General features: G+C 42.2%; 1 protein-coding gene across 19 annotated transcripts; it reads right to left on the bottom strand.

Moving 5' to 3' along the window:
- Positions 1-1,502: 1,502 nt before the first annotated feature.
- Positions 1,503-23,737, bottom strand: Znf384 (zinc finger protein 384). 19 transcript variants are annotated; one of them, XM_048787601.1, is made up of 13 exons: positions 23,528-23,712; positions 23,269-23,330; positions 22,341-22,400; positions 14,015-14,085; positions 13,464-13,701; positions 13,181-13,228; positions 12,638-12,971; positions 11,649-11,741; positions 7,255-7,479; positions 6,384-6,566; positions 4,812-4,890; positions 3,383-3,541; positions 1,503-2,858 (listed from the first exon to the last, which is right to left on the bottom strand). In XM_048787601.1, the coding sequence occupies exons 4-13, from the start codon at positions 14,078-14,080 to the stop codon at positions 2,481-2,483; spliced, it is 1,803 nt and encodes a 600-aa protein (XP_048643558.1). In that variant the 5' UTR covers positions 14,081-14,085; positions 22,341-22,400; positions 23,269-23,330; positions 23,528-23,712; the 3' UTR covers positions 1,503-2,480. The 19 variants fall into 19 exon arrangements, with proteins under 19 accessions (XP_048643558.1, XP_048643556.1, XP_048643557.1 ...); XM_048787599.1 differs by lacking the exon at positions 23,269-23,330 and having other exon boundaries at positions 23,528-23,737; XM_048787600.1 differs by having other exon boundaries at positions 23,269-23,535.
- Between the last annotated feature and the right edge of the window lie 3,170 nt (positions 23,738-26,907).

The raw sequence follows: 26,907 nt of genomic DNA, 5'->3' as shown, positions 1-26,907 counted from the left end.
TATCCCCAGCCCTCTTGTATTTAGAGACAGGGTCTCACTGAGTTGCTTAGAGCGCACTTTTGCTGAGGCTGGCTTTGAACTCGAAATCCTCCTGCCTCAGCCTCGAGCTGCTGGGATTACAGGTGTGTGCCATTGCACCCAGCGCGGCAGGCTTTTAATATGACGATTTTCAGCCACACAACTTAGACCAAATGTGAAGAAGGGTGAGATTTACTAGTGAGCACGCACTAAGTTAACAGCAATCTAAATACGTCATTCTGTCATGCTCTTCAATAATTTAATCTCTGTGCCTATTTACTTCTCTATACAATGCCATAGTACCTACTTCATCCGGTCATTGCAAAGAGTGGGTGAGGGATAGGAGCTTTTAGAGTAGATTCTAGTTCCAATACTCGTGAAAATAGGGCTGTCAGGAGCTTCTCTAAAGTTGGTGGGAAAGAAAAAAATAATACTCAGGAAGCTAATAAACAGTGGCATGTTTGGTTGTATGTAAAACATTCATTAGTGTCAATCTGCGTATTGAGACACTATCTTGAATGCCCAATCCCAAAGTTAAGTGGGGATTATTTATTTATATCCCAGTACGTAATGAGTACTGTGGGCCAGCAGACACAGACACCACCGGTTCTCAGACATGGGAGCTTGGTCATTTTTTCAGTAAAGGAAACTAAAACGTTTTCAGAAAGTATTCTTGAAAGTTATCTAACTCAATACTGGTCAATAGTAGAGTCTGTGAGGGAAGTCCAGATGATTTCCTACTCCCCAATGCTATTAACCATCCTGCATTGTGAGGTGTATTGATAACCACTACATTATGGACACTCAATTGTGTTTTATACTGTTCATCATATATACCCATTAACTTGTTATGGTTCCCACTACTGCAAACCTCTGGTTTTTGGTGTCACAAGTCTTAGAACAGAGCAACTGGGGAGACTCAGGCAGTTATAGGTCCTTTCAAAGTCTGCTTCCATTTTTTTTAGACAGGGAACAGAGATGTTAACACATAACTGAAATCTTGTTCTTGTCTATTTAGAGGATACAATCCCCATGACAGATCTTCATAAGCAAAGATTCCACTTGAATAGAACCAAACCTTTCTGAAGCAGTGGAATCACACACATGGAGCCTCAGCACACAAGTATTCATTTTTCACACACTATGGAGTAAATCCTTAGTACTGCCCTTGAACAACTCCCCGAATACTTTTTTCATACTCGCTCGCTCACACCAGTAGCTCCACTCACTGCCTCTGATCCTTTTACATGAATTTATTTCTATACAATGTTCTAAAAACATCCCTTGGTTTGTACACAAGGTTTTTTTTTTTTTTTTCATTTTTAAATTGCTTTATAACAACTGGTTTCCTGATTTTTTAAGTGTTCTTTCTAAAATCTGTCATGATTTAAAAAAAAAAAAAGTTAAATGAAAATAAAAATGCTGTGGCCAGAGGACAGGGTGGAGGGGGAAAAAAAAGACAAAAATAAACAAAACATCAAATATGAAAATTCTCAGAGATAATGCATTTATAAACACAGAAATGGTTACAACAAAGATGGCCGTGATGAGCGGGTATATATATATTTATATATATATATTTATATATAAATCCATGTCTGGCGTCTGACCGTGGCACCTAGGGAGCTAAGTCCAGTCCTTTTGTCTACCCTGAACACTCCCTTCTCTGCAACACATTTGTTCTGGGGGTTTCACAGAGAACACAAAGTTCTCATAGCTCCTTGGGGGATCAGATAGGGAGACAGAGTACAGGGCCTTGGTTGACAGAGAATGGGGCGAGAGGTTCTGAGGAAAACCATAACCCATACTTCTAAGCCATCCTTGACCACCTGGGAAATCTCTGGTCCTTGGGGATCACATCTAAGCCCTTGCCCCCTTACAAATAAAAGGAGGTCTAATCCCCACCCAAATCATCTTCTACCAGCAGTAGGTAGGAAGTGAAGTGAGACTATGTAGAAGAAAATGGCTCTCAGGGGTTGGGGCACACAAAACAAACAAACAAAAAACCACCTCTATTCTTTTGCAGGCAAGCATAGGACAGGAGGCTGGTTGCATCTGGAGCTCCCTTCTCTTTGTTATCTGGAGAACCAGCCTCTAGTCTTCTTTTAGCCTGAACTTGGAGGATGAGGGAGAGGGTAAGTGCCCACACCAGACAAGTTTCTGTGAGGTCACAGCAAATCCTTCCCTTGAGCACCAACCCCCAATTTTAAAAGCTTTGCTTGGGAGGGGGGCTGCTGGATGACACAATCAGCTCAGAATCCTTTGCAAATCAGGAGGGCTGATGTTCCTTTTGAAGAAGAGTTGAAAATAATGATGGTATCTTGTAAAGGAAAGCTGTGCCTGAGGCCCAAGGAGATGGTGGCCAAGGCTTGTCACGGAAGAAAAGGACTTTTCCCAAGAGGAGTTGGAGAAAGAGACCAGAACTTCTTTCTCCTATTCCCAATGGGTGGCAGCACGGATCTCTAAGAGCTGGCCAGGTGCTCCACCTGGATGGTGCTGGTGGTGACAGTGAGACAGATGTCCTTATGATGCTCCGCCGTCTTATAGGGGGTCAGGTCAAAGGAACACTGGGGTGGAGGGTTGGGGTTGCTGTCCCCACCACCCCCACCCTGGGGGGCTGCCCCAGGGGACTGGAAGTGTGGTGGCTGTGGCTGCTGTGGCTGCTGTGGCTGCTGCTGTGATGCCTGGGAGGCTTGGGCTTGGGCTTGGGCTTGGGCCTGGGCCTGGGCCTGAGCTTGAGCTTGAGCTTGGGCCACTGCTGCTGCTGCTGCCGCTGCCTGTACTTGTTGCTGGAGATCAGGAGGGTTGTGTTTGCGCATATGTTTCATAAGGTATGTTTCCTGAGGGAAATGGTAAAAAATTGAGGGATGAAAAGGGAAGAGAGATTACTTGTTAACAAGCATCCTGGGCTCTTACTCTGTTCAGAAGAGTACCTTTATACAGAGATATTCTGGAGCTGGGAACAGGCACTTTCAGTGCACACTGCTATGTAAAAAGGAAGGGCGCCTTTAAAAGTCACTGTGGACATTCAACTGGAAGAGGGAAAAGTTGCCATTTTTGTCAAATAGGTTTCAATCAAGCAACTTCACAACCTTTTTCTGGAGTCTAATGGAAAATACCTACCTAAATCTTTCTCTTAACATTTCAATTGGCTTTATTTTACCTAATGTGTAAGTAAATGAAGAATCATTGTTTATTACTCTTTATAGATTTAGGGGATCAGGCGTCCCCTATATCCTCACGTATGGGTCTAATTATTTCTGAATTACATTTGTTGGAACAGATTTTTGGCCAGAAAGAAGAAGTAGAGTGAACTGATGTCTTACAGGGCTATGGGTAAGTCAAGGGAAGAGACAGCACTCACCGATGTATATGCCCGACTACAGATAGTGCAGGTGTACACCTTGGCGTGCTTCACCGTATGCGTAGATAGGTGCACCTCTAGTGAGGCTGCATCTGTGTACGCCCGATGACAGTTGTGGCACTTGAAGGGTTTATCTTTGTTGTGCTGCCGTCTGTGGGACTGAGAAAAATTAGAAGAAACCAGATGGGTAATGAGTGTATTGTGCTCTTCCCTCCTGCCTCCTTAACTTGAATGGAAAACTGTGAGGTGGGTACCAGGCTTCCAACTTCACTTTCCACATGAAGGCAATGGAAATTGCTTCAAATAGAACTTCTCAAGCTAGAGGCTCAGGGCAGAAGCATACCTTCGTACAGCACGTATCAGAATTTGCAAGTTAGAATGATGGCTTATACCTGTTCTTCCTCTTACAGCAGTTCTTAAAGTGAGATATGGGGATCTCTATGGAACACAAGGACCTTTTCAGGAGCCCTTAGTATCAAAATAGTGTCTTTTCACTCTTGTTCTCTCATGACTGTACAGAGATTACATGATGTATAAACATTGCAACAGACTGCATGCAGCAGATGTGAACATACATTCCCAGCTTCAGTTAAGCCAGGCATTAAAGGAACTTGCAAAAACGTAAAACAAAGCCATTATTCCCACAAAGTTCCTTCTGAAGGATTTTGGAATAGTGTTTATGTTGACATGCAATGAGTTTATATGCTTTTTTTTTTTTTTTAATATTTATTTATTTATTTTAGTTTTTTTCGGCAGACACAACATCTTTGTTTGTATGTGGTGCTGAGGATCGAACCTGGGCCGCACGCATGCCAGGCGGGCGTGCTACCGCTTGAGCCACATCCCCAGCCCCAAGTTTATATACTTTTTAAAAAAAGGATTAATAAATATTTTTCAAGTTTCTAGGTTTCATATTTACATATATAGCTATTGCCCCCATAAACCAAAGTTCTTTGGGTTTTTCGGTAATTTTAAATCCCCCCCCCCCCCCCAGCTGCCGCAGTGCTGGGGCCTTGAGCATCCTAGACAAATGCTCCACCACTGGGCCACACCAAGCCCCTAAGTAGTTCTGTTTTGTTTTTTAAAAGAAAGAAACATGAAAGCTTCTTTCTTTTAATGTTTTTTTTTTTATACCCTTTATTTATTTTTATGTTGTGCTGAGGTGCCTACCACTGAGCTACAACTGCAGCCCCAGCTCTAAGTAGTTCTTTTTTTTAAATATATTTTACATTTACGTGGTGCTGAGGATCAAACCCATTGCTTCATGCTTGCTAGGCGAGCACTCTACCACTAAGCCACAACTCCAGCCCTCTAAATAGTTCTTTAGAGTAAAACAGTTCTGAAAAGTTGGAGAACCATTGTATTAGTTAAATGGTGCTCTGACCCTAATCTCACACTCAAGGTCTTACATGGAGATAAGAACATTTACCTGCAGATTGGAGAGTTGTGTGAAGGCTTTCTCACAGCCTGGGTGTGCACATTTGTATGGTCTATCACCGGTGTGGATTCTGTACAGAATGAGAAAAGAAAGAAATGGATATCAGCAAGGCCACTTAGAGAAAGACATCCTCCAAGCATAAATTAGGTTCCCTCCTGAGGAATCGCATCAGATAAGCCTGCAGGAGGCAGCAGCCTTAGTTCCTCTCTAACAGGAACAGATTGCAATGCCTGATTCCCAGGCACTGCCTACATCATTCAGCTCAAGGTAGCCCCCTTTCTGCTGGGGCAGCAGGGACTAAGGCCTTGGCTCCCCGAAAACAGGTAGTTCATAATTTCGCATACATTTCAGCTCCTACAGTAACTGTCCTAATAAATATTTAGAAACAAGGCAAAATCAATAGCAAAGAAAAACATTATAATACTTCTTTGGCCCCAACTCTACAGCCAGAAACTCTTCAGACTTCAGTATCACTTCCAAAGAAGTTCTGGTATCAAAGAAAAGCAGTTAAGCTGATTGTAGAAAGCAACAGTAGTATTAATGAAAACTTACGGAAACTCCTAGGGACTTTCCCCTGGCTAGCCCACTGATGTCAGGAAATACCTAGGCTAGTAGCAATTTGACCTCTTCCCCAAATGCCACAGGATCCTTTGCTAAGATGAGCCCAGGACTTGAGGATACTGACACCTGCTCCTTATCAGGGACTTCACAACCATCCCTATGACCAGGCGCTTTTCTGGACCTCTGGTATAAAAACCTCAAAAATATCACAGAATATGTCTCTAATGAAGAAAGCCTGACTCCTCAAAGCAAGATATCATTATAAGATGGGAATATCACATCTAAAGAAGCCAGTGAGATGGACTATGGCCAGTTAAGTCTGGACTGCAGTTCAACTTGAGATATCACCGAAGGAGACCATCAGCTCTTCCAGTTGGCAGATCTCCTTCTAAATCCAGATTCACGAGATAAACAGTGCGTATCCTTATGAAGTAGGAGCCTTTTCATTTTCTGTGTGCCATTTCTGTGTAATATTTAGTACATGTTTTGTTCTTTACTCCTGGTATTCCTTGGAGCCTTGCTTGTTGCTGTGGGTGTCACAGGCTGGTGCCAGATAATGTCTGATTATATCTCCCATTCATAATTGATGCCCTGAGGGCTAGAGGTATGCTCTTCTCCAATCAAATGCCTCTGCTTTGGCATCAAGGAGGAAATCTTGCAAGATCCACGCAGGGGTATTTTCTCAGAGGGAAATAAAGGAAAGAAAAGTTGTTTCTGCTCCAGGTGTGTCTCTTCATCCCATCAATCAGGGAATATCACATAGTCAATGTATCTCCCCAGCATAGCCCTTGCCCCAGAAAGGTTTGCTTAACATCCACTTGAGTCTCCAATGTTGCCGCTTGGTCTTCTTTCTTTCAGATGCCAGCCATGTCCTCCAGTCATGTTCTCCTCCAGGAAGGTCTCTCCCCCGCCCCCCGCATGCGGGTTGTTGTGTGTGTCCGGGGCGGGGGTGGGGAGGGCATGCCAGCGGGGCGGGGTCAGTAGCCCGCCACTCTCCCTTACCGTGTGTGCTGCTGGAGGTGGGAGAGCTGGCGGAAGGCCTTCTGGCAGTAGGAACAGTTGTAGGGCTTGGCCCCCGAGTGGATACGGAGGTGCTGGGCCAGGTACGAGGTGTTGGCGAAGGTCTTGGAGCAGTGCGGGCACTTGTGGGGCTTGATGGTCTCCGTGTGCATCTTGGAGTGGATCCTGCCGGAGAGGAGAGGAGGGAAGGGGGAGGAGGAAGCAGTTCGACACCTCGGGCTCAGCTCTCTGCTGGGTGAAATGATGTTGCTTGACGGATGAAAGCACCCCCTCCTCCCTCCTCCCAAACACGCTCCGGCCTGGAGAAGCTAATGAAGAGGAAACCCAAATCTAGGTTGCTGCTGATCCTAAGTCGGTGGCTAAAATGGCAGTGAGATGATGAAGAGCAACCCATGGCTCCTGGTAACCTTAAAACAAGTCAGTCTCAAAACCCTTGGCTTTCTCCTAAGTTTACACACTCACCACAGATACCCTGCTTCCAAATAGTAATCTGAACAAAGACCAATATCGCCTGTTCCCCATGGACCTGAAGTTGAATGCACACCTTGGTTCTGAACTGAAGCATATAGTAAAAGCAGGGCCTTCTCTGCAGAAGATTTCCAAACACAGACATAGAGAGAAACCACAAAAATTGTTCCAGACTTTGGAATTGGAGACCACAAATTTTGAGAACCCCCACACTGCTAAGACATGTAGCTCATTTTTCATAGACAATAACAGGAGAGACTTAAATATTTCAAAGGGAAAGGTTAAAAAAGAAAAAAACACATGGAAAGAGTAATCAGTTCAAGCAATATGGCCTTGGGGACAAGTTCACAGCCAGGTGGTGGAGTAAAAGCAATAGCAGCCTTACCGGGTGTGCTGCTGAAGGTGAGAGAGCTGGCGGAAAGATTTCTCACAGAAGTTACAACTATAGGGCTTAGCGCCTGAGTGTATACGGATGTGCTGGGCCAGGTAGGAGCTGTTGGCGAAGGTCTTGGAACAATGTGGGCACTTGTGGGGCTTGGTCTCGGTGTGTGACTTGGAGTGGATCTGCATCTCCGACTTTGAGTAGAATGTCAGTGAGCACATCCGGCACCTGGGCCAAATGAGGGCAATGGTTAGAAAGAATCCTCCCCACCAAGAGGCCATTGCTGAACCCTCCCCTTAACTTCCAAGAGAAGCCCACCTATCTAATCTTACATTCCAACTGTATCTGTGAGACCCTTGAGAGTAGGAGCTTGTTATTATTCATCTTTATAGCCTAAGCTTCTAATAGTATCATCAGATTATAAATATTCAGTAAATGTTTCCTGAATGACTGGACTCCTGACTGTACAAAAAATAGAATTCAATCCTAGTAAGACAAAAAAACTATTACAGGATTTGGGTGAATGTGAATTTCACTGGACCAGAAATATCAGGTCATTTGATTTCAAGCTTTAAATTAACTCCTTTCCCCAACTTCTCCATTTTTAATTTAATGTCTGTCCTTCATTATTCCTCAACCCATCTAGATGGAAATGAAGAGAACAACTGACTAGATTCTAGCCTGTCTTCACAGATAATTATCTTCCCTCAGATTTTTCCTACTTCCTTTTGGGCAGTGATTCCTAGAGGGATAAGGGTGGGGATGTATAGTAATTATTTGGAGGGCTTTTCCAAACCATATAATGTCCGGCCTTTACCCTGTAGTTGACATTCCATCAATCATCTATCCCCTGCATCCAGCCTCCTGGCAATCAAGCAAGAACCACTTTTGCAATAAGTTAACTGTTGGGAATAGGTTGTACTCCTCAAGTCTTTAGGAGAAGAAGTCTGCAAAACAGATTTTCCCATGCTAAACCTTTCCTCTTTCCTAGCACATGAAGCTAATGTCTGTACTTTGAGTAACATCAACAGTACCCAGTGTGCTTTCACTCATCATCAACCGGAATTGGTGATCCTTCTCTTCCTCTGACACTGTCCAAAAGTAGCAAATAAGGATATATGGAACCCTGTTATTTCTGTATAAAACTCACTAGTGCCCAAAGTTGAGCTAGCAGGAAGAATGGTGGCTTGGGAAGCCAGGTGACTAGGGCAAGCTCTCTTCTCAGGGTACTCCCCACCTTACATTTATTTATTTACTTATTCATTCCAGTATCTTCACAATACCTTTATTTTATTTATTTATTTTTAATGTGTTGCTGAGGATGAAACCCAGTGCCTCATGCCTGCAGGCAAGCACTCTACCATTGAGCTAGAGCCCAAGAGGGGTTTGGGATGAGGTGGGGTGATGATTGCTGCATTTTTTTCCCATTTCAGAATTTCTTAGAGGATAACTGAGATAAGAACATCAAGTTTCACAGACAAAAATTTTTATCACTGTTAGTTTAGTCCTTATAGTAAGGATTTTACTAAAATTCCAATCATTAATGCCCAATGTCCTTTCTTCTTACTTGGTAACTCTGAAAGAAATCTGACTTTTTAGTTTATTAATCTGAAAAGCTCAATCACTTCACGAGAAGGGGGAAAGTTCTGTTTATAATCATCATGGTCTACAGGGCATAGACAATAGTTTTTATTACTGGGGATTTAACCCAGGAGCACTTTACCACTGAGCTACATTCCCAGACCTTTTTATTTTGAAACAGGGTCTTGCCAAATTGTTTAGGCCTTCACTAAGTTGCTGAGGCTGGCCTTGAACTTGCAATCTTCCTGCCTCAGGCTCCCAAGTTGTTGGGATTACAGGTGTGCACCACCATCTCCAGCTAGACCTCAATTTTCTGGTCTGCAAAATGCAGGGATTTAGTTTTTGCTGCTAGAAGGACCAGCAAACACCCAGTATAGTCAAAGTTGTAATAAAATGGCATTAATGCTAACAGCCCCAGTGCTGATGAATGAGCTTATGCTACGAAGTATTTCACTAAAACTGAGGTTAGCAAATGGGCACAGTGTCACTTGGAGTAACAGTACTAAAGTTGCAAGATAATTTCCCTTGACTGCTAAAATTTCTCAAGTCAGGTAGAACAGCACGTCCCCACCCCCCACCCCAGATGGACCCATGGCACTGCGTGAGCTACATTCCCAGCCAATATGTTCATTTTAATTCAAGTAAAGTATCTCATTAATTTGTGTGAAGGTATTCAACACACAACTGTACTCTTAGTGTAAAAGTTAATTTTTTATATTTATATTTTAGTTTTAGGTGGACACAATATCTTTATTTTACATTTATGTGGTGCTGAGCATCGAAACCAGTGCCTCATGGACAAAACCCCAGCCCTAAAAGTTAATTATAAAGAAGAAAATATCGCCCTTCATTGAAGTTCCCAATTAGAGAAGAATCTGAAAAAATTAAATAATGGACTGGGCACAGAGTGAACAATCTCAAAGGTACTATATATAATGATGATGATTATAATATTTGCCATTTGGTGTTATCCCTGATACTATAATTCAGACACATTGTTTCTATTCTTCACAAACACCTGGCAAATAGTACCCCTGTTTTACATAGTTTCAGAAAGCAAGTAATTTGTAAAGAGGCAGTTACTCACTACAAAGCCATGATGCTGACCTAAGACAAGATTCCTGACACTAAAAACTCAAGCAGAGGCTAGACAATCATCTGCCTGGTGAAGGGACTGGCCCACGTGACTACTAAAGTATATACTGAGCATCCCTAATCCAAACATCTGAAATGCTCCAAAATCAAAAACTTTCTGAGCACTCATGTGACATCACAAATAGAAATTTCCAAATCCACCCTCAGGTAACAAGTCACAGTCAAAATGTGGGCTGAAAATACTGTATAAAATTACTTTCAGGCTCTGCAAATAAGGTACATAAGAAACACAAATAAATTTCATGTTAAGACTTGGGTCCATCCCCAAGATATCTCATCATATATATGTAAATATTCTAAAATCTAAAAAAATAAAAATCTAAACACTTCTGGTCCTAAGAATTTTGGATAAGGATATTCAACCTCTTATTTCCAACTCTAAAATTTTATGAAGCCAAATAAAAGGGTAAAGATCCTCTGAGGCAGGGTGTTGGGTGACTGAAAAGAAATCTGATTCAGGAGAGCAGATGGCAGAGGATGGAAACGCCAGCACTCAACATCACAGGGTGCTCCAAGGGGCACTATTCACACCCATCACAGTAAGAATGATGTCCTTGGAGCATACAATGCCTTGGTTACAGTAACTACTCTGAATTCTCATCCTAAGATGCTCAAAATAATTTCAAATACTCTATTTTTCCCTCAAAACATTTGCATATGATAAATAAGGGTGTGACTAATTTTCCCATTTAACAGATGACAACAAAGATAAGTTGTCTAGCCCAGAGTAACAGAACCTAATTCCATCAGTATCCAGTCAAATGCTACTGATCACTGGAATGGAGGTAGTTGACCCACAGCTGCATCAAAATCGGGATTCTTTGTGATTAAGAAGAGTTCTTTGCAACTTCAGAGTTCTAAGATTCTGAATTAATTTTGTTTACCAAGGATACAATCATTCTTCAGAGTTCTCTTTAGTCAATTGGGTGTAGGGTCTTTCTAGAAAATCTCTGAGGGTACACAAAGTCCTAACAGGCTTCCTTCCAACTATATATTCACATTTCTTTTAATATATAGAGTTTGGGAAGTTCAGAAATAGCTTTAATGTGGGTCCAAAAAACTAACAAACATAGGAACTGTATCAGAATCAGAGGATTCCAATCTGTCAGAAGTGCTTCCCATTATTCCTACATTTTATATAGATTCATCTCCATGTCATAATGCCCTCATTTTAAATAAACACAAAAATCTGAATTTCTACATGATAAAAGGGATTTTTCATTTAATGAAGTGATATAAAATGCCTTTAAATGAATCAAACTTGTCAGGTACCTTTATAATATGATATGATGTAAACATTTTCCAGGAACACTTTTATTGTATAAAGTGGGATACACCTGTAATAATAAAGCTGCAATGAACTTTCAGATTATGAGCTGGAATTCTGCAGTGCTCAATACTTTCTGCATAGCAACACTCCTCTCATTTCCATGCATAAAAAGGAAATTAAACACTGTAGTTGTGGCTACTCTCCATAGTAAAATTATACAATACAATAAAAATAAATGCTAAATAATGACTATTTCTTATCTTTCTATTGAAGCTCCCAACATTTCACAGCTTATCTGATATATACTCCCAAACAAATGGGAGTTATAAACAGAATTCTCCCCATTTTACAGATGAGGAAACTGAGGCCCAGAGAGGGGAAAAGGACTTGCCCAGGGTCACACAGCAAGTTCGTGGTGGAGCCGGGAACTGAATCCATGAGCCCAAGGCTCTGTCCATTTCCTGTGCCGCAGTTCCCTTCGCTCCTAAAATGGGAACAACATTGCCCATCTCGGTACACTAAGGACAGACCCAATCTCCCAGCCATGCACATATGCCCCTGTCTGCATCAAAGCTCTGATAGTGGTTATCCCACTCTGCATATTGGAACCAAACTCCCCAAACCCACTAGGGACCCTGATAGCTCTCAGAGTATTAACAGATTTTCAACTTTCAAAGGGCAGGGAGTTTACTTATGTAATTATTTTTGCATAGTACCACATGCAAATATGAATATAAAGCTTTTTGGTAATGGACAACTTAAGGGAAAGTAGAGGATTAAATTACGTCCAAAATTAAAAAACAAGCAAACAGTCATTTTATAAACATATGTTTCAAAAGGGGGAGGCTTCCTATTCTTCCCACCTTTTTATGTAGACCCCTCCCATCATCCTAACCATGCAGGAACAGGTGGACTCAAGTGCTCAAACATGGTACAGGAGCTGGTGGATGGTACACAGGTTAGGTTAGGTGCTTACCAAAAAGGATTTGTTGATTTGTTTGTTTGGAAAAATAGAAATGGGGAATGTAGAAGGCCAAAAAAAAAAAAAAAACAAACCCAAAAATCCCCTGCAGAGTCTCAAACCCAGTCTAAAGCATTAGTACAAGAGATAAACTCTCCTGTTACTCAAAAATCAGTCAAGGCTGATGACTACCATAACCAGAGTTAAAAAGGAAGGGGGAAAAGAGGTCTGCATCCTGGGGGAAGAGCCACTAGAGCAGTGCCAGCAGCTCTGCCTTCCTACCCCACGACAGAACATCTGACATGCAAGTGACTCTGAGGAGTAAAGCTGTCAAGAGTATAGAGCCTGATCAGAGCAAGACATAGGGGAAGCTGAGACAATGACCCTCACCCCATCTTGCTCCTGGCTCTGATTCCTACCTGTAGGTCTTGCCGTCTTTCTGATGGTCATCTTCATCCTCAGGGGAGAGGACATAAGGGTCATTCATCTCAGGCAGTCCTGATTCCAGCATCCGCTTCTTCTTGCGGCCCCGGGGGGGCTTGGGAGCCACATTGCCACCTCCACCACCACCTCCGCCTCCTTCCTCAGTTAGGGTTGATGCTACCTTCTTGGAGAGGTCAGGGACCACCTGCAGGGCTTGTGAGCCAGGGGGAAGAGCTGAGACAATCATAGGAGCCGAAATGGGGAAGGTCTGAGCTGATGAGGCTGTGGTCACGAGAGAGCCTGAGGGGGATGTGATTACCAAACCAGGACCTAAGATTGGGGGGGAAAAAAGAAGATGGTGTCATGTTGTTCAGTACTAATCCTAATCCTATTTCATATTATCCCCCCAAATTGTTGTCTTATTAACCCCTCACCACCACCACCCCATCCCATAGTACATACAGGAAACCCCAAACCCTATTGAAGAATAATGGTCTCCTAACCCCTGTCCCCACCCCCCTGGTAACAGTGAGATTTACCCCTTGATTGACTCCCTTCTCTTCTCCACCTCTGAGAACAGGAGACTCCTTGATTCAGAGAAGGAAAGAATGTCACCTCCTCAAAGGCAGGGACCGCATCTTCTACTTCTTTGTATCCCCCACAATGCCTAGCACATTGCTAGGCACACAGTAGGCACTTAATAAAAATTTGATTGAGTAATCAAACACATATCCCACTCCCCATGTCCTCGGAGCCCTCCAGCCTGGGGTACTGATCATGGAAGATCAACACCTCAGATTGGAGAAGAGCAGAGGTGCTCACCAGCAGTCATCAGTCCTGTAGACGGCACAGGGACCACCGTAATATTCTGAGTAACGGATGCCTGGCTGTGTGGGGTCAGCTGGTCTGACTTGGACTCTGTGTCCATGCTGATGCCTGAGGGCAGGGACACTGAGGCAGGCACTGTCAACAAGGTGGGGTAATGGGGTGGAGCCAGCCCACAGCCCTTCTCTGGCAACAGCTGATCCTTCATCTTGTTGATGAACATTGTGTTCTCAATCTGAAAGGAAAGGAGAGGGGAGAGGAGCACCCTCTTCAGACTGAGAGTCTAAATTTTGCCTGTTCCATAAACACTTTTCAGTCTCATTCCTCCTTGGAGATCAAGGAATAAGAAGTTAATATCTTTGTGCTTCCAGACAGCAGCCAAAAGAGAAACAGTATATAATTCTCAGTGACTGAGGATGCAGTGAAACAGCATGTGACTTGTCTTGCTTCAGTCTCCACAGTAATAGAACCTACTTACTCAGTAACAGAACTTTACTCATTAGTTGAAAAAAAGTACTTAATGAGGGGCAGCAGAAAACATCACTTACCTGTCCTGAGACTGTGGGGATAGAAGGCCAGAAGTATGGGTTAGAATTGAAATGAGATTCTTCCATTCTACCTGAAGAAAGAGAGAGAGACCATATTATTCCCTGGAATAAATCTGCAGAGGCTTACCAATAGAAGAGAGTTGAGGAGTAGTAGTTGAGAAGAGTAGTCTCTTCTTTGACACCTGATCACCTGGCTGGTAATTAGCAATCAAGACATTAGTGTCTAAAACACTAGTTGCCTTGGTTGGAGCTACTCAGCTTTATATCCCCACCCAAAAGAGGCTATCTTGGTTAATGCTTGTGACAAAACTTAAACACATCCACTGAATGACAGAATGTTTGCCAAGCCCCAAAGACACAGAATTGGAATTATTTTCCTTTGTTGACAAGAAGAGAAATGAAGTCAGAGAGGGAAAGGTCACAAAAAGCAAACCACTGACTGGCTTGAAAATAGCCAAGGAACCTACCACTGTTCCCCTTTTCCCTTACATCCAAATCCTTTGAAATAAAAATTTTAAGATTTCTAATCAATATAGAGTTCTGCTCAGCTTAAAAAGTTTTTAGACAAGAACACAACATATCCAAGAAACTACACGAGTTAAATGGCAGAAATCAGAACCAAGGTACTTTTTTGAGTTATCAGGCTATATAGGGACACCATCACACTGATCCCCCCAAAGTCAAACGACATCTGTGGTGTTTCACTGGATATAAAACAATCTGAGCTGGGCAGTGGGAACCAAAGAGCTACCAGTTTTAAAAAGTTCTGGTGAGAGCAGTAAAACACAGATTTCCACCTAAGGAGATTTAGACTACTATTTGTATTTCAAATTCTTCTCTGTATGCAGGTGATGATTAAGCTTAAAACACTAAGAAAAAGCAGGGAAAATAATCCCTTAGAATTACACTGTCAAGTCACAGATGGAGAGAGAATCCAGGCATCCCACCACCTATTTTCTCTCTGATCACTTTCTCTAGGAAAGCTTAACTGGCAGTGTGTCAGTCAAGAACAGTTTCCCAAAATCCTGGACCAGAAAAGGTGCAATCTCACAAGAGGCAAGTTAGGAGAGAGTATGAGACTGGTGGAATAAAGAAGTGAGGAACAGCAGGAGGAAATAAAATGTTATTGCTAGGCGCAAAGGCACAGACCTGTGGCTCAGGAGGTTAAAGCAGGAGGATTGCTAGTTCAAAGCCAGCCTCAGCAACTTAGCAAGCCCTGATGCAAAATAAAAAATAAAAGGGGCTGGAAATGTGGCTCAGTGGTTAAACGCCCCCAGGTTCAATCCCAAGTGTGTGTGTGTATATATGTACATAAAGTATACTTTATCAACCAAAGAAATGATCAATCTTAAGGAGAGGGAAATACCAGGTTTGATTTGATCACATATTATGTACAGGTATTTGATTATCACACTGTACCCTATAAATATGTACAATGTCAATTAAAAAAATTATCACCATTCCACTACACTGAGCCAAGAGCAATCAAAGTTCAGAAGGGGAAGGAAGATGTGTGACATACACTGCAATGACTGAGGATACAGTGAAGTTATGTAAAAAAGATGAAGAGGTACAAGGGAGACAGGCATAGAAACTGAGTTTCAAGTAGTAAGGTAACTGGAAGGACCTCCAACAAAGAAGTCAAAGCCAAAAGAATATTGCTCTAAACATAGCTTGGTTCTTTATCCTTCTCCAGAAGGATGATCACAATTTTTGCTCTTATTAGCACCCTCATTTTTCATACAAAACATTTATACAAAAATAAATACAAAGAAAAGAACTCTATTTCAGTATACTTTTTCTTTTCTTTCTTTTCTTTTTTTTTTTTTTTTTTTTTGTATTGGAGATTGAACCCACAAGTGCTTTACCCCAGCCCTATTAATTTTTTATTCTGAGACAGGACCTCAAAGAGTTGACCAGTTGAGCTATATCCCCAGTCCTGTTAATTTTTTATTTTAAGACAGGGCCTCAAAGAGTTGACCAGGTTGGTTTGGAATTTATGATCCTCCTGCCTCAGTCTCCTGAATAGCTGGAATTACAGGCATGTATCACTATGTTCAAACTGTTCTTGACTGACACACTGCCAGTTAAGCCTGGTTCAGCCTACTTTTTCTAAAATGTAGCAACAGAGAGGAATTCATCAAATATGAAACAGTTTCACACAAATAAGGCTCAACATTAAATGACAGAGGATGGGCTATAGGCAAATCCTGTTTCCTTAGTTATAAAATAAAGAACAACTTTATAAAGTACCAATTTTCTAAAGTACTCCCAGGATATTGGTTTCAAAGCCCTATGAATACTCAAATCCACAGACATTCAAGTCCCTTTTGTAAAATAGTATAATATTTGCATATAACCTAGGTTGGCAGAATGCACACCTAATGCAATATAAATACTATGTAAATAGTAGTTACACTATATTGTTTAGGGAATAATGACAAGAAAAATAAGGCTGTGTGTTTATAATACAAACACATCTTCTTAGGCCTAACTGTATAGTGCATGTCAGCAACAACATAACATTTTTAGATGAATCCAAATACCAAGGGCCAACTGAAGAACAAAACTGAACAGTTTCCCATACAGGTGATATCCTACAACTTCCAAGCCTAGCTTTAAAGGGTACTCAATCTAATCACAGTTTAAGGGTCCAATCTTGCAAAACTTTTTGGAAAGATCACATATTCTACATTTGTGTCTCCTAATTGTCCCTGATATAGGATTCATCAACCAGGTGCAATTATAATATTTAATGACTTGAATATCAATGGACTCTATACATATAGGTTTTGACAACGACACTAGAGACACAAACCTTAATCCACAAATCCCTGTTTAATGCTGCTTTTAGCTGAGAAAAATTAAATGGATAAGAGGCAACAGTGGTAATGAACAGAAGGAATGAAGTAGAGAATTGGGCTACAGAGTAAAAGAAAGGTCTGATATATAATTTCTTCTTCTTCTTTTTTTTTTTTTTTTGTGGTGCTGGGGATTGAACCCAGGGCCTTGTGCATGCGAGGCAAGCACTTTGCCCACTGAGCTATATCCCCAGCCCCTATAATTTCTTCTTGATTTAAAAAAAAAAAAAATCAAGGAAGTAGCCAAGTGTGGTGGTTCACATCTGTAATTCCAGGTACTTGAGAGCTGAGGCAGGAGGATCAAAAGTTCTAAGCTAGCCTAAGCAATATAGTGAGACCCTACCTTAAAAAAATCAATCAATCAATCAAGTAAGTAAAAGCATTAAAGATGTGAAAATTTAGGAGGGAGAAACTGAAAGCCTGAAAATAAGAATGTACCTATACAGAACTCCTATGAACAAGCCCCTCCTCCCAAAGATTACATTCATTTGTATTGCCCTTTAGGTAGCTCAGGTCAAGCAGAGTTTCTGAGGGTTCCTCTGAGTTTCGAAGGGAACCCTGTAAGCTCTTATAAACAGGGCATACAAAGTGATGTGGGAGACAATATCACCACCATGGTCATCATCAATAATATTCATTAAATGCTTATTGTATCCAAGGTAGTGTTTGAAGCACCTTACAACTCTTAACATTATTTAATCCCCTTAATTCTATAAGGAAGGTACTACAACCCTGATTTTTCAAATGAGGAAACTAGAGGCACAGAATCAAACAGTAAATAGCAGAGCAGGGATCTGAACACAGGCATCCAAGATTAGGTAAGGAAAGGGGTTCTGCAAGGTATCAAAACCATATAACTGAAGTATACATTGCAGTGTTGAGGCTTAATTCAGAAACTAAAATTTAGAATCTTTCCAGAAATAAATTATATTTTTCAGGCTGGGCACAGTGGCGCACACCTGTAATCCCAGTGGCTCATGAGGGTGAGGCAAGAGGATCACAAGTCAAAGCCAGCCTCTGCAAAAAGTGAGGCACTAAACTCGGTAAGACCTTGTTGCTAAATAAAATACAAAACAGGGTTGGGGATATGGCTCAGTGGTCAAATGCCCCTGAGTTCAATCCTGTAAGCCCAAAATGACTAAATGAATGAATGAATGAATATTATTCAGGCAGTTCTTAATAAATGTTTTTAAGATTTAAGTTTTTGTTAACAGTAAAATGACGTGCAGTTCAAGATCATGTTCTGTCTACATCTTGTGAAACCTCACTTGGCTACCAACATAACTCATTTTGGAATAATGTAGTCTGAATAAAAAGTCCAGACTTTATATAAAAATAATGGGCTCGGTGGAGCATACCTGTAATCCCAGTGGCTCAGGAGGCTAAGACAGGAAAATAGCAAGTTCAAAGCTAGCCTTAACAATGGCAAGGTGCTAAGCAACTCAGTGAGACTCTGTCTCTAAAAAAATACACAACAGAGCTGGGGATGTGGATCAGTGGTCAAGTGCTCCTGGGTTCAATCCCCAGTGCAAAAAAAAAAAAAAAAGTCCAGACTCGGGGATGCAGTTGTAGCTTGGTGGTAGAGTGCTTGCCTAGCACGTGCAGGGCACTGGGTTCAAGCCTCAGCAGTACATCACCACATAAAAAATAAATAAATAAATAAATACAGGTATTGCAGGCATTATGTCTATCTTCAACCAAAAAAGAAAGAAAGATGGGCTGGGGTTGTGGCTCAGGGGTAGAACACGCTCGCCTAGGCATGCAGGGCACTGGATTCAATCCTCAGCACCACATAAAAATAAATAAAAATCCAGACTTTCACTAGAAAAACAAAAGGCCTCTGTATTTCTTTTTTTTAAATATTTATTTCTTAGTTTTAGGTGGACACAATATCTTCATTTTACATTTATAAATAAATGGTGCTGAGAATTGAATCCAGTGCCTTGTGCATGCTAGGTAAGTACTCTACCACTGAGCCACAACCCCAGCCCCCAAAGGCTCCTGTATTTCTTGAATACCCAGTCTATTTCTGTTTGGGTTCTAAAGAGAACGAAGCTGAAGGTCACAACCAGAGTTGGTCCTGGGACAAGATAAGACCATGGATTTAAGGGACTTCTAATATATAGGACAGCCCCAAAGGGGACACATGAACAGTACTGCTCTCCCAACTACAAGCAATAATTACTACAAAATGATAACGCAAAACACTACATTACCGTTCTATCGATAGAATTGACTTAACTATAGAGTTAACCTTAAAATGAAATCAGCAATAGAGCCAAGAATGAAGACTGTTGCTAGAATACAATGTAAATGGTGTTCCCCGGAATTGTATAAAAGGATGCTTTGGGGCTAGATCACCTAATATCTGTTTACTGTACATTTTGCTTCTTATCCTTTTATTCTTTCATGGAGAAAATTTCATCAAACCATCCTAATATGTAAACAAGTACACATCAATATTCTTACAACCTTAAGTCCATTTATTTAAGGAAAAATTCACCTCCACACAAAGTGTCAGTTTGTTTGTAATTTTTGTTTATAGCGTTACTGGGGATTGAACCCAAAGCTTTTCATATGCTAGGCAAGTGCTCTACCAATGACCTACATCCCCCACCCCCTCCCTTTTTTTGAGACAGGGTTTCACTACCCAGGATGGCCTTGAACTTGTGACTCTCCTGCCTCAGCCTCCCAAATACCTGGGGCACCATCATACTCAGCCTCAGAGTGCCAGTTTTGATGATAATCCCAACCCCCCCCCCATACTGGGGATTGAACTCAGAAGTATTTCCCCCTAAGATATATCTAAGATTTATTTATTTATTTATTATTCTGGGGATTGAACCCAGGACCTTATAAATGTGAGGCAAGCACTCTACCAATTGAGCTATCCCCAGCCCTTATTTTGATTTTGATATAGGGTCAAAATTGCAAAAGCTGGCCTCAAACTTGTAATCCTTCTGCCTCTGCCTCCGTATCACTGGGATTACAGGCATGTACCACCATGCCTAATCTACCATAAAAAAAAAGATCTAATTTACCCTAGACCAGGAAGGAAGAGGAAAGCTTCTCTTACCATTCCACAGAACAAAGGAAAACTATTCTAATAGATGGAAAAAAGAAGAGTGCTGCACAGAAAATCTGAGTTCTAATTTCAATTTCACTACTGTATCTAAGCCTCAACTATTCAATTAATAAGAAGGCCTATTATAATTAAGTTAGTACTTCTCTTCCTAGTTTTCCAATCTCAAAAGAAATCTTGGAAGAACTACGGAGGTGAAAGAGAGACATTATTAAGTAATATCCATGAAACACAGAGTAGGACTTGTATCTTGCATCAGAGTTTTGTCCATTTGATCATATCCTTCCACAGTGCCAATCATCAAGGAATAAAGGTGTCAAGGCCTCCAGCATGTGGTTTTGGCAGATACTGTGAAGATCACCATCTCTTTCCCACTACTTACTTCTGTTTTTCACTGTTTTAAAAGTAAAGCGTGATTTTTTTCCCCCAAGAAAATAACATTCTCTTAACAAATGTAACCTTGAAAAACTCATGAAGAGAATCAGAGAAATACTTTCACTTGATGAAGACTGTTAATAACAATTAGTGAAAATTACATAAAGACCATATAATTACAAAGGAACTACCAAAAATAACAGATCTATAGCCTCCAGCTTAGTAATCATCTACAAGATGTATCAAGACAACTCAAAAACAAATCAACTTTAATTCAACTCCAGAAAAAACTTAGACACTCTATTAAGAAAAACAATATCAAAATATACAACTGCACCAAGTTTACAATATTAGCTCAGGATCATTTTCTTCTCAATAAGGAAACAGAATCTCTCTAAGGTTCTAAAGACATTCAAGAAGGGCCACTGCAGAGATAGGGGTGTAGCTTAGTTAGACTAGCATGCCCAAGGTCCTAGGTTCTATTCTCAGAAATACAAAAAGAAAAAAAATGGGGAGATCATCCTAGTAGACTTTAGGCTTTTCTACTATTACTCGGTGCACATTTTCAATTACAAAATAACTTGGAATGCCTTTAGCCCAATTTCACTTGGAAAGACCACCATACCATAATACACAAACACAACCACCACATGGCTGGCAATCTCAGCCAGCAGCATCTACCCAGGGTACCAATGAACCATTGTGGGAGGGACAATACTGTGGTCCTCTCCTTGTGCCTATTATACTCTAAATGACAGATGTGGGAAATGTGAGAAAACAAAATACAAGACTGGGTGGGGCGGGAAGTTCAGCGGTTGAGCTTGTGATTAGCATGCCCAAGGTCCTGGGTCCAATCCCAAGCACCAAAAATAAATAAATAAAACAAAGTTTTAAAAATGCGTAAAGCTTGGGGCTGGGGTCGTGGCTCGGTGGTAGAGCGCTTGCCTAGCATGTGTGAGGCACTGGGTTCGATTCTCAGCACCACATATAAATAAGTAAAATAAAGGACCACTGACAACTAAAAAAATATTTAAAAAATAAATAAATAAAATAAATATTATAAAATAGCTTGGAATTAGTTCTTGAGACATAGATTGCTTGCCTGGGCACAGTGGCAAAGACTTCAAATCCTAGCTACTCAGAGGCCGAGGCAGAAGAACCCCAAGTTCAGCCTGGCAACTTACAGTCTGTCTCAAAAACAGAATTTAAAAAAGGGCTTGGGATGTAGCTCAGTGGTAAAGCACTTGCCTAACATGTTTGAGGCCCTGGGTTTAATCCCAGCACCTCAAAAAATAAAAAAGAAAAAAAACAAAAAAAAAAAAACCACAACCCTCTAATTTTATAAACTCTTAACTCAAAACTCAGAGTCCATACATTGCCATTTTCAGTATACCTAAAATTCTATTACCATCAGGTCTCATACAATGAATTCTCCCAGGTTTATTTCTGGAGTCTACTTCATACAGTTTTACCCATTTTACTTCAAACTACCCAAGCAGCAGCTTTTTTCCTGAAAACTTTACTCTGCCACACCATATTCAAATAACCCTATGTCACAAATTTTAATTACTCAACAGATTCACTTCAAACACGCCACTGGAATATTAAGGATAGGAACTCCACTCTAACCTCAGCTCTGCGTGTTCCAAATACAGGAAAGCAATTCCATAAGCTATACCATAAGACTATATTGGCAATTAGGGCTCTTGTGTCCCTAAAGCAGAATAAATTTCTACTTTGGACAGAATGCAACACTATTCAGTAGTTTCACTTGAACAATTTCATAGTTCATTCCAGCTGAGTACTAGTGGCAATGGAAGGTAACCGGGGTAAGTGCCAACTTTTTACACTGAAACTTCTTGGGCACCCTCAAGAAATAACTGATCTCTTTCCCACCAAACACCAGTATTACAAATTGCTATTATTTAAAGAAATCTGTCACATTGTTCCTCCAAATTATGACTCCTCCCCCTAAACCAGAAAAGTCATTAACCCAAAATTTTCTTACCCTCTCTCTCTCTTCCTCCTGTCGTCTTATTCTTTCTCCTTTCCAGGGCTCCTGAACTTTCTGTAAACAAATTGTCTAGGTTACAGGAGCCAGTAAGGGTGCAGAACTGTGAAGAACCTCAGGAACTCTTTTGACTGTAAGTAGTCAGTATGGAAGGCAGGCCAACCCCACAACCAACAATTAAATGATGGAAGGACAGAGTAACAGGAGTTCAGTGCCACCCCCTACTAAGTGGATACAAGGGTAATAAATCTAATTCCCAGGAACCTAGATGAACTCTTATCACCAGCATCTGGGTTCCACTCCTAGACTCAGACACTGATTCTTCTTCGTTTAGGACCACAAATAATCAGGGGTCAGAAAACAGAAGAGTTGGAAAAGAAGGAGGATTCCTGCCCCTGAGAAGTGGCTTCAGAAGGCAAAGCTGAGGGCTGGGGGATGCACAAGCCCTTGTGTCAGGCACAGGGCCAAGTTCAGGCCCAGCCACTTCCTCTAGCCTCCCCCACTTGGGCTACGAGGACTTCGCCCCCTGCCTACCCAAAGGCCTTGTGCCAAGAGGTACCTCCTTCAGCCTGCACAGTGGTCTATCTACTGGAGACCTCAGTTGTGCCCCACAAACCCTCGCTCCCCTGAGACAGCCCCTGGGAGCTTTCTCCTGATGTCACCCCCCACTCCTTCCTCAAAGACCCTTCCTTGGGACGTCCCTCCTTCCCCTCCAGGGAGCTGAACTCTGCCACCCACCAGACAGGCACCCGCCCCCTAAGCCCCCCCATTTCTCCCCATCGCCCGCTCCTCCATAACCACTTCCGGTTCCGGGACGGACACACGTACAGTCACACCGTGGACCCCCCCCACCCCCCCAAAGGAAAAGGGGAGGGGGAGGAGCAGGGAGCTAGGCGCGCGCCGGCTGTAGCGGCGCGAGACTCACCCGGCGGCGACGGCTGCGGCGGCGCCAGAGCCTGAGCCAGAGCGCAGGAGGGGCGGCGTTTGCTGGGAAAGGAGGGAGCCGAGTGGGGTGGGAGGATCAGTAGGGGCAAGGGAGGAGGGTGAACGCGAGGCGGAGCGCGCGGGCACGCACTTCAAGCGCGAGACAGACCCACACACTCACACGCACGGAATGCGCGCGAGACACCCGCAGGGCGGGGGCGCGAGGCAGTGGGTGGCCCCCCTCCCTCCCTAACACTTACCCGGAAGTGGTGCTGCAGCTCGTGCTCCCGGGAACTCCAATTCCTACACGCCCCCCTCCCTCCCCCCACAGGCTTAGAGAGGAGTAGCAGCGGAGAGAAGGCGGGAGCGCCGGAAACGAAAAAGGGGGGAGGGAGGGAAATAGCTAGGTAGGGGGAGCGGCAATGAGGAAAGGGGGGGGGGAGTGTAAAGTCCGAGTCACTTCCGGGAGCGTCCCGAATACATCCTGCGCTGCTTGCGCCCCAGGATACTCGGGGCGGAAGTTACGACAAGTAGGGGCGGAAGTGGCTTCTGCCCAGGAACAGAGCCCTCAGTGAATGTGACGCCATAACGGAAGTGAAGGCGGGTCCTGTTAAGGGCAGAAGCTGAACATTCAGAATTGCGGTACCAGGCTTCCGGAAGGGACTTCTGGGGAAGTGGGAGGGTGGAAACACGACAGGTTCATGAATTATGCATCAAGGTGTGAGAGGAGATATAGCTTCTTAAAAGGGTCCCGATTCCTTTCCCTCAGGGTGGATTAGTAGCCCAATATCCTCAAGATAGTCTTAATGCTTTGAGAAAGGATAAGGATGTGTCAGTTGTCCACGGTACCTACTTAGGCCCATAGAAATCTGACCCATTCTCTCTGACCACACTCCTTACTCTGCTTTGGTCTTCTCTTTGCCTTCCCCAACATCTGATCCCTTAACCCCATTTTTCTTTTAAATGTAACACTCTTTGCTATAAGTGTTTGCCCACTAAGGTACCAGGGCCGTGAGGGCAAGGACTTCAAATTGTTGACTGCTCTAGCCTCAGATTCTGACACTAAGCAGTTAGTAAACGTTTGTTGCAAAATGAGTTACAGTTCATTATGAAAATCTAACATGAACTCCCCTGATTGCACTCCCCCCGCAAAAAAGGTGAATTCCCACAGCATTTAGTTGTTGTTGTTTGTTTTTTTTTTTTAATCTTATTTTATGTGGTGCTGAGGATCGAACCCACGCCCCGCTCATGCCAGGTGAGCGCGTTACCGCTTGAGCCACATCCCCAGCCCACAGCATTTAGTTTTAATGCTATCTTAATTGGTTTTTTTTTTTTTTTTTAAAGAGAGAGAGAGAGAGAGAGAGAGAATTTAAATATTTATTTTTTCAGTTTTCGGAGGACACAACATCTTTGTTGGTATGTGGTGCTGAGGATCGAACCCGGGCCGCACGCATGCCAGGCGAGCGCACTACCGCTTGAGCCACATCCCCAGCCCCTTAATTGGTTTTTGTACGTGATTCTCAAACAAGATTGTCAACTCCCCAGGGAAGAAACTACACTTTGCTGAACGAATAGTAGAATAATAGATGCTGAATAAATATTACTTTAGTAAATGAGTGTTACCACAAGCTTGTACCATGATCTGCTCAGAATCCCTCTGGGTTCAGCTTTGTTTTAGCTGAAGCAGAATTGAGGTCCACCCTATTAACAGTAATGAGCCCTTTCTGACTTAAAAAAAAAAAAAAAACCCTAACAAATAATTATAATGCCCATTTTACAAAAAACAAGATTGAAGATTTAAGTGATTCCTGTCCGCCAACCCCAATCATAAGCAGCAGCAAAGGATGCTTTTAAACATTTAAATATTTAAATAGATGATGTATATCTTTAGTTTATAATTGTAGTTTGAATCTTTTTAAAGGTGTCTACTCCCTTTATCACATTTTTTTAGGCTCAGGACCGAGTGTCTGTTAATTAGCAACAGTTGGTAAGATGGAGGACTTAAAGGGTCAGGTGTGTCCTGCCTGGGTTTTATTATTATTCGGTACTGAACCCATGAACTTGAACATGCTAAGCAGGCACTCTACCACTGAGCTACCCTCCTAGTCCTTTTTATTTTGAAACATTCTTTATTGCCTAGCCTAGCCCCAAACTTGCAGTCCTCTTGCCTTAGCCTCTGCAGTAGCTTGGATTATAGGCATGTACCACCATGCCTGGCTGCTGCATGGGTTATTGATGACTGATTCACGAAACTTTGACTTTTGGGCTGGTATAAAAAAGTGGAAGAAATAACAGCTCACTCTTGCTGAGGCTGGTTTTGAACTCAGCAATCCTCCTGCCTCACCCTTCCAAGCTGCTGGGATTACAGGCATGGGCTACCACGCCTGTTAATATATTTTTTAAAATATTTATTTTGTAATTGGACACAATACCTTTATTTCACTCAATTATTTTTTAAGTGATGCTGAGGATCGAACTCAGGGTCCCGTGCGTGAGAGACTAGCACTCTACCGCTGAGCCACAACCCTAGCCCCTCCCCCAGCCCATCAATATTTCATCATGTTTTAAATGCTCCCACAGCATCTTTGTTTTTTAAATTATCAAATTCACCATTTCAGCAATTTTAAAGTGTACAATTCGGTGGTTTCTGTATATTCACAATTTTGTGCAACCATCTGCATTAATACTGATCATTTCCCTCTCTCTCCAAAAAGAATCCTTTACCCATTAGCAGTCACTCTCAATTTCTCCCTTTCCCCATCCCCTGGCAATCAGTAATCTACTTTCTCTCTATGGGTTTGCCTATTTGGGGCCATTTCATATGAAAAGAATCAAACAATATGTGATCTTTTGTGTCTGACTTTTTACATAGCATGTATTCAAGATTCATCCATGTTGTAGCATGTATCAAAATTAATTTCTTTCTAATGGTTAATTACATTTAAAAAAGTGGAAGAAAATAATAGTAATCTCAGTAAGTTCTGGTTCTCCTGTTTTTCTGTGTACATAATTAGCTAGCTACTTCAGAACCTAAATGCCTTTGTCAACCCTGCTCCTGCCCTTGTTGTTAAGAAGCAAGTTTTAAGTGCTTTTAACTCCTTAGAGCAAAGCTTTAGAGCAATAAATGGGCATGGGGGAGGAGGGCTGTTAATTTTAGCCATGGGTTCTCCAGCTGGCACACTTTCCATCTTGAGTCACTTCCACACCCTGAGCTCTGAGAGATTCCTCCTCTTGGGGGCTTCCCCATTCCCTGGTTAGGTCTGAGCCACAATGGTGAGCATTCCAGAAACATGCTTAGGAGAAACCTGGCTAAGTCATTTGATCTATGGCCCAGGAGGCAAAGAAAGCATGGTGATGAGATGCTTTTTCCAGTGGTTCCTCTCTTGTGTGGCCTTAAGAACCTTTCAATTCCCAAAAAAGCCATATGGCTCTTGTTTTGTGAATCTTCTATTACTTGCAGCCTTCTGAGGTCCTCCCAAGGCCCCATAGTCTGTTTCAATTACAGGAGAGAATTGTTAGGGTCTGTTCCCCAGGACTTCATACTTCATGTCATTTCTTTCTTGCTTTTTTTTTTTTTTTTGCTTGTACTGAGAATTGAACCCAGGCACACTTTGTCTACTGGATTATATCCCCAGCCCTA

This window comes from Marmota marmota, unplaced genomic scaffold (assembly GCF_001458135.2).
Source record: "Marmota marmota marmota unplaced genomic scaffold, marMar, whole genome shotgun sequence".
Lineage (NCBI taxonomy): Eukaryota > Metazoa > Chordata > Mammalia > Rodentia > Sciuridae > Marmota > Marmota marmota.
Note: the sequence above shows the minus strand (reverse complement) of the source record. Positions and strands in the feature narration are given on the sequence as shown.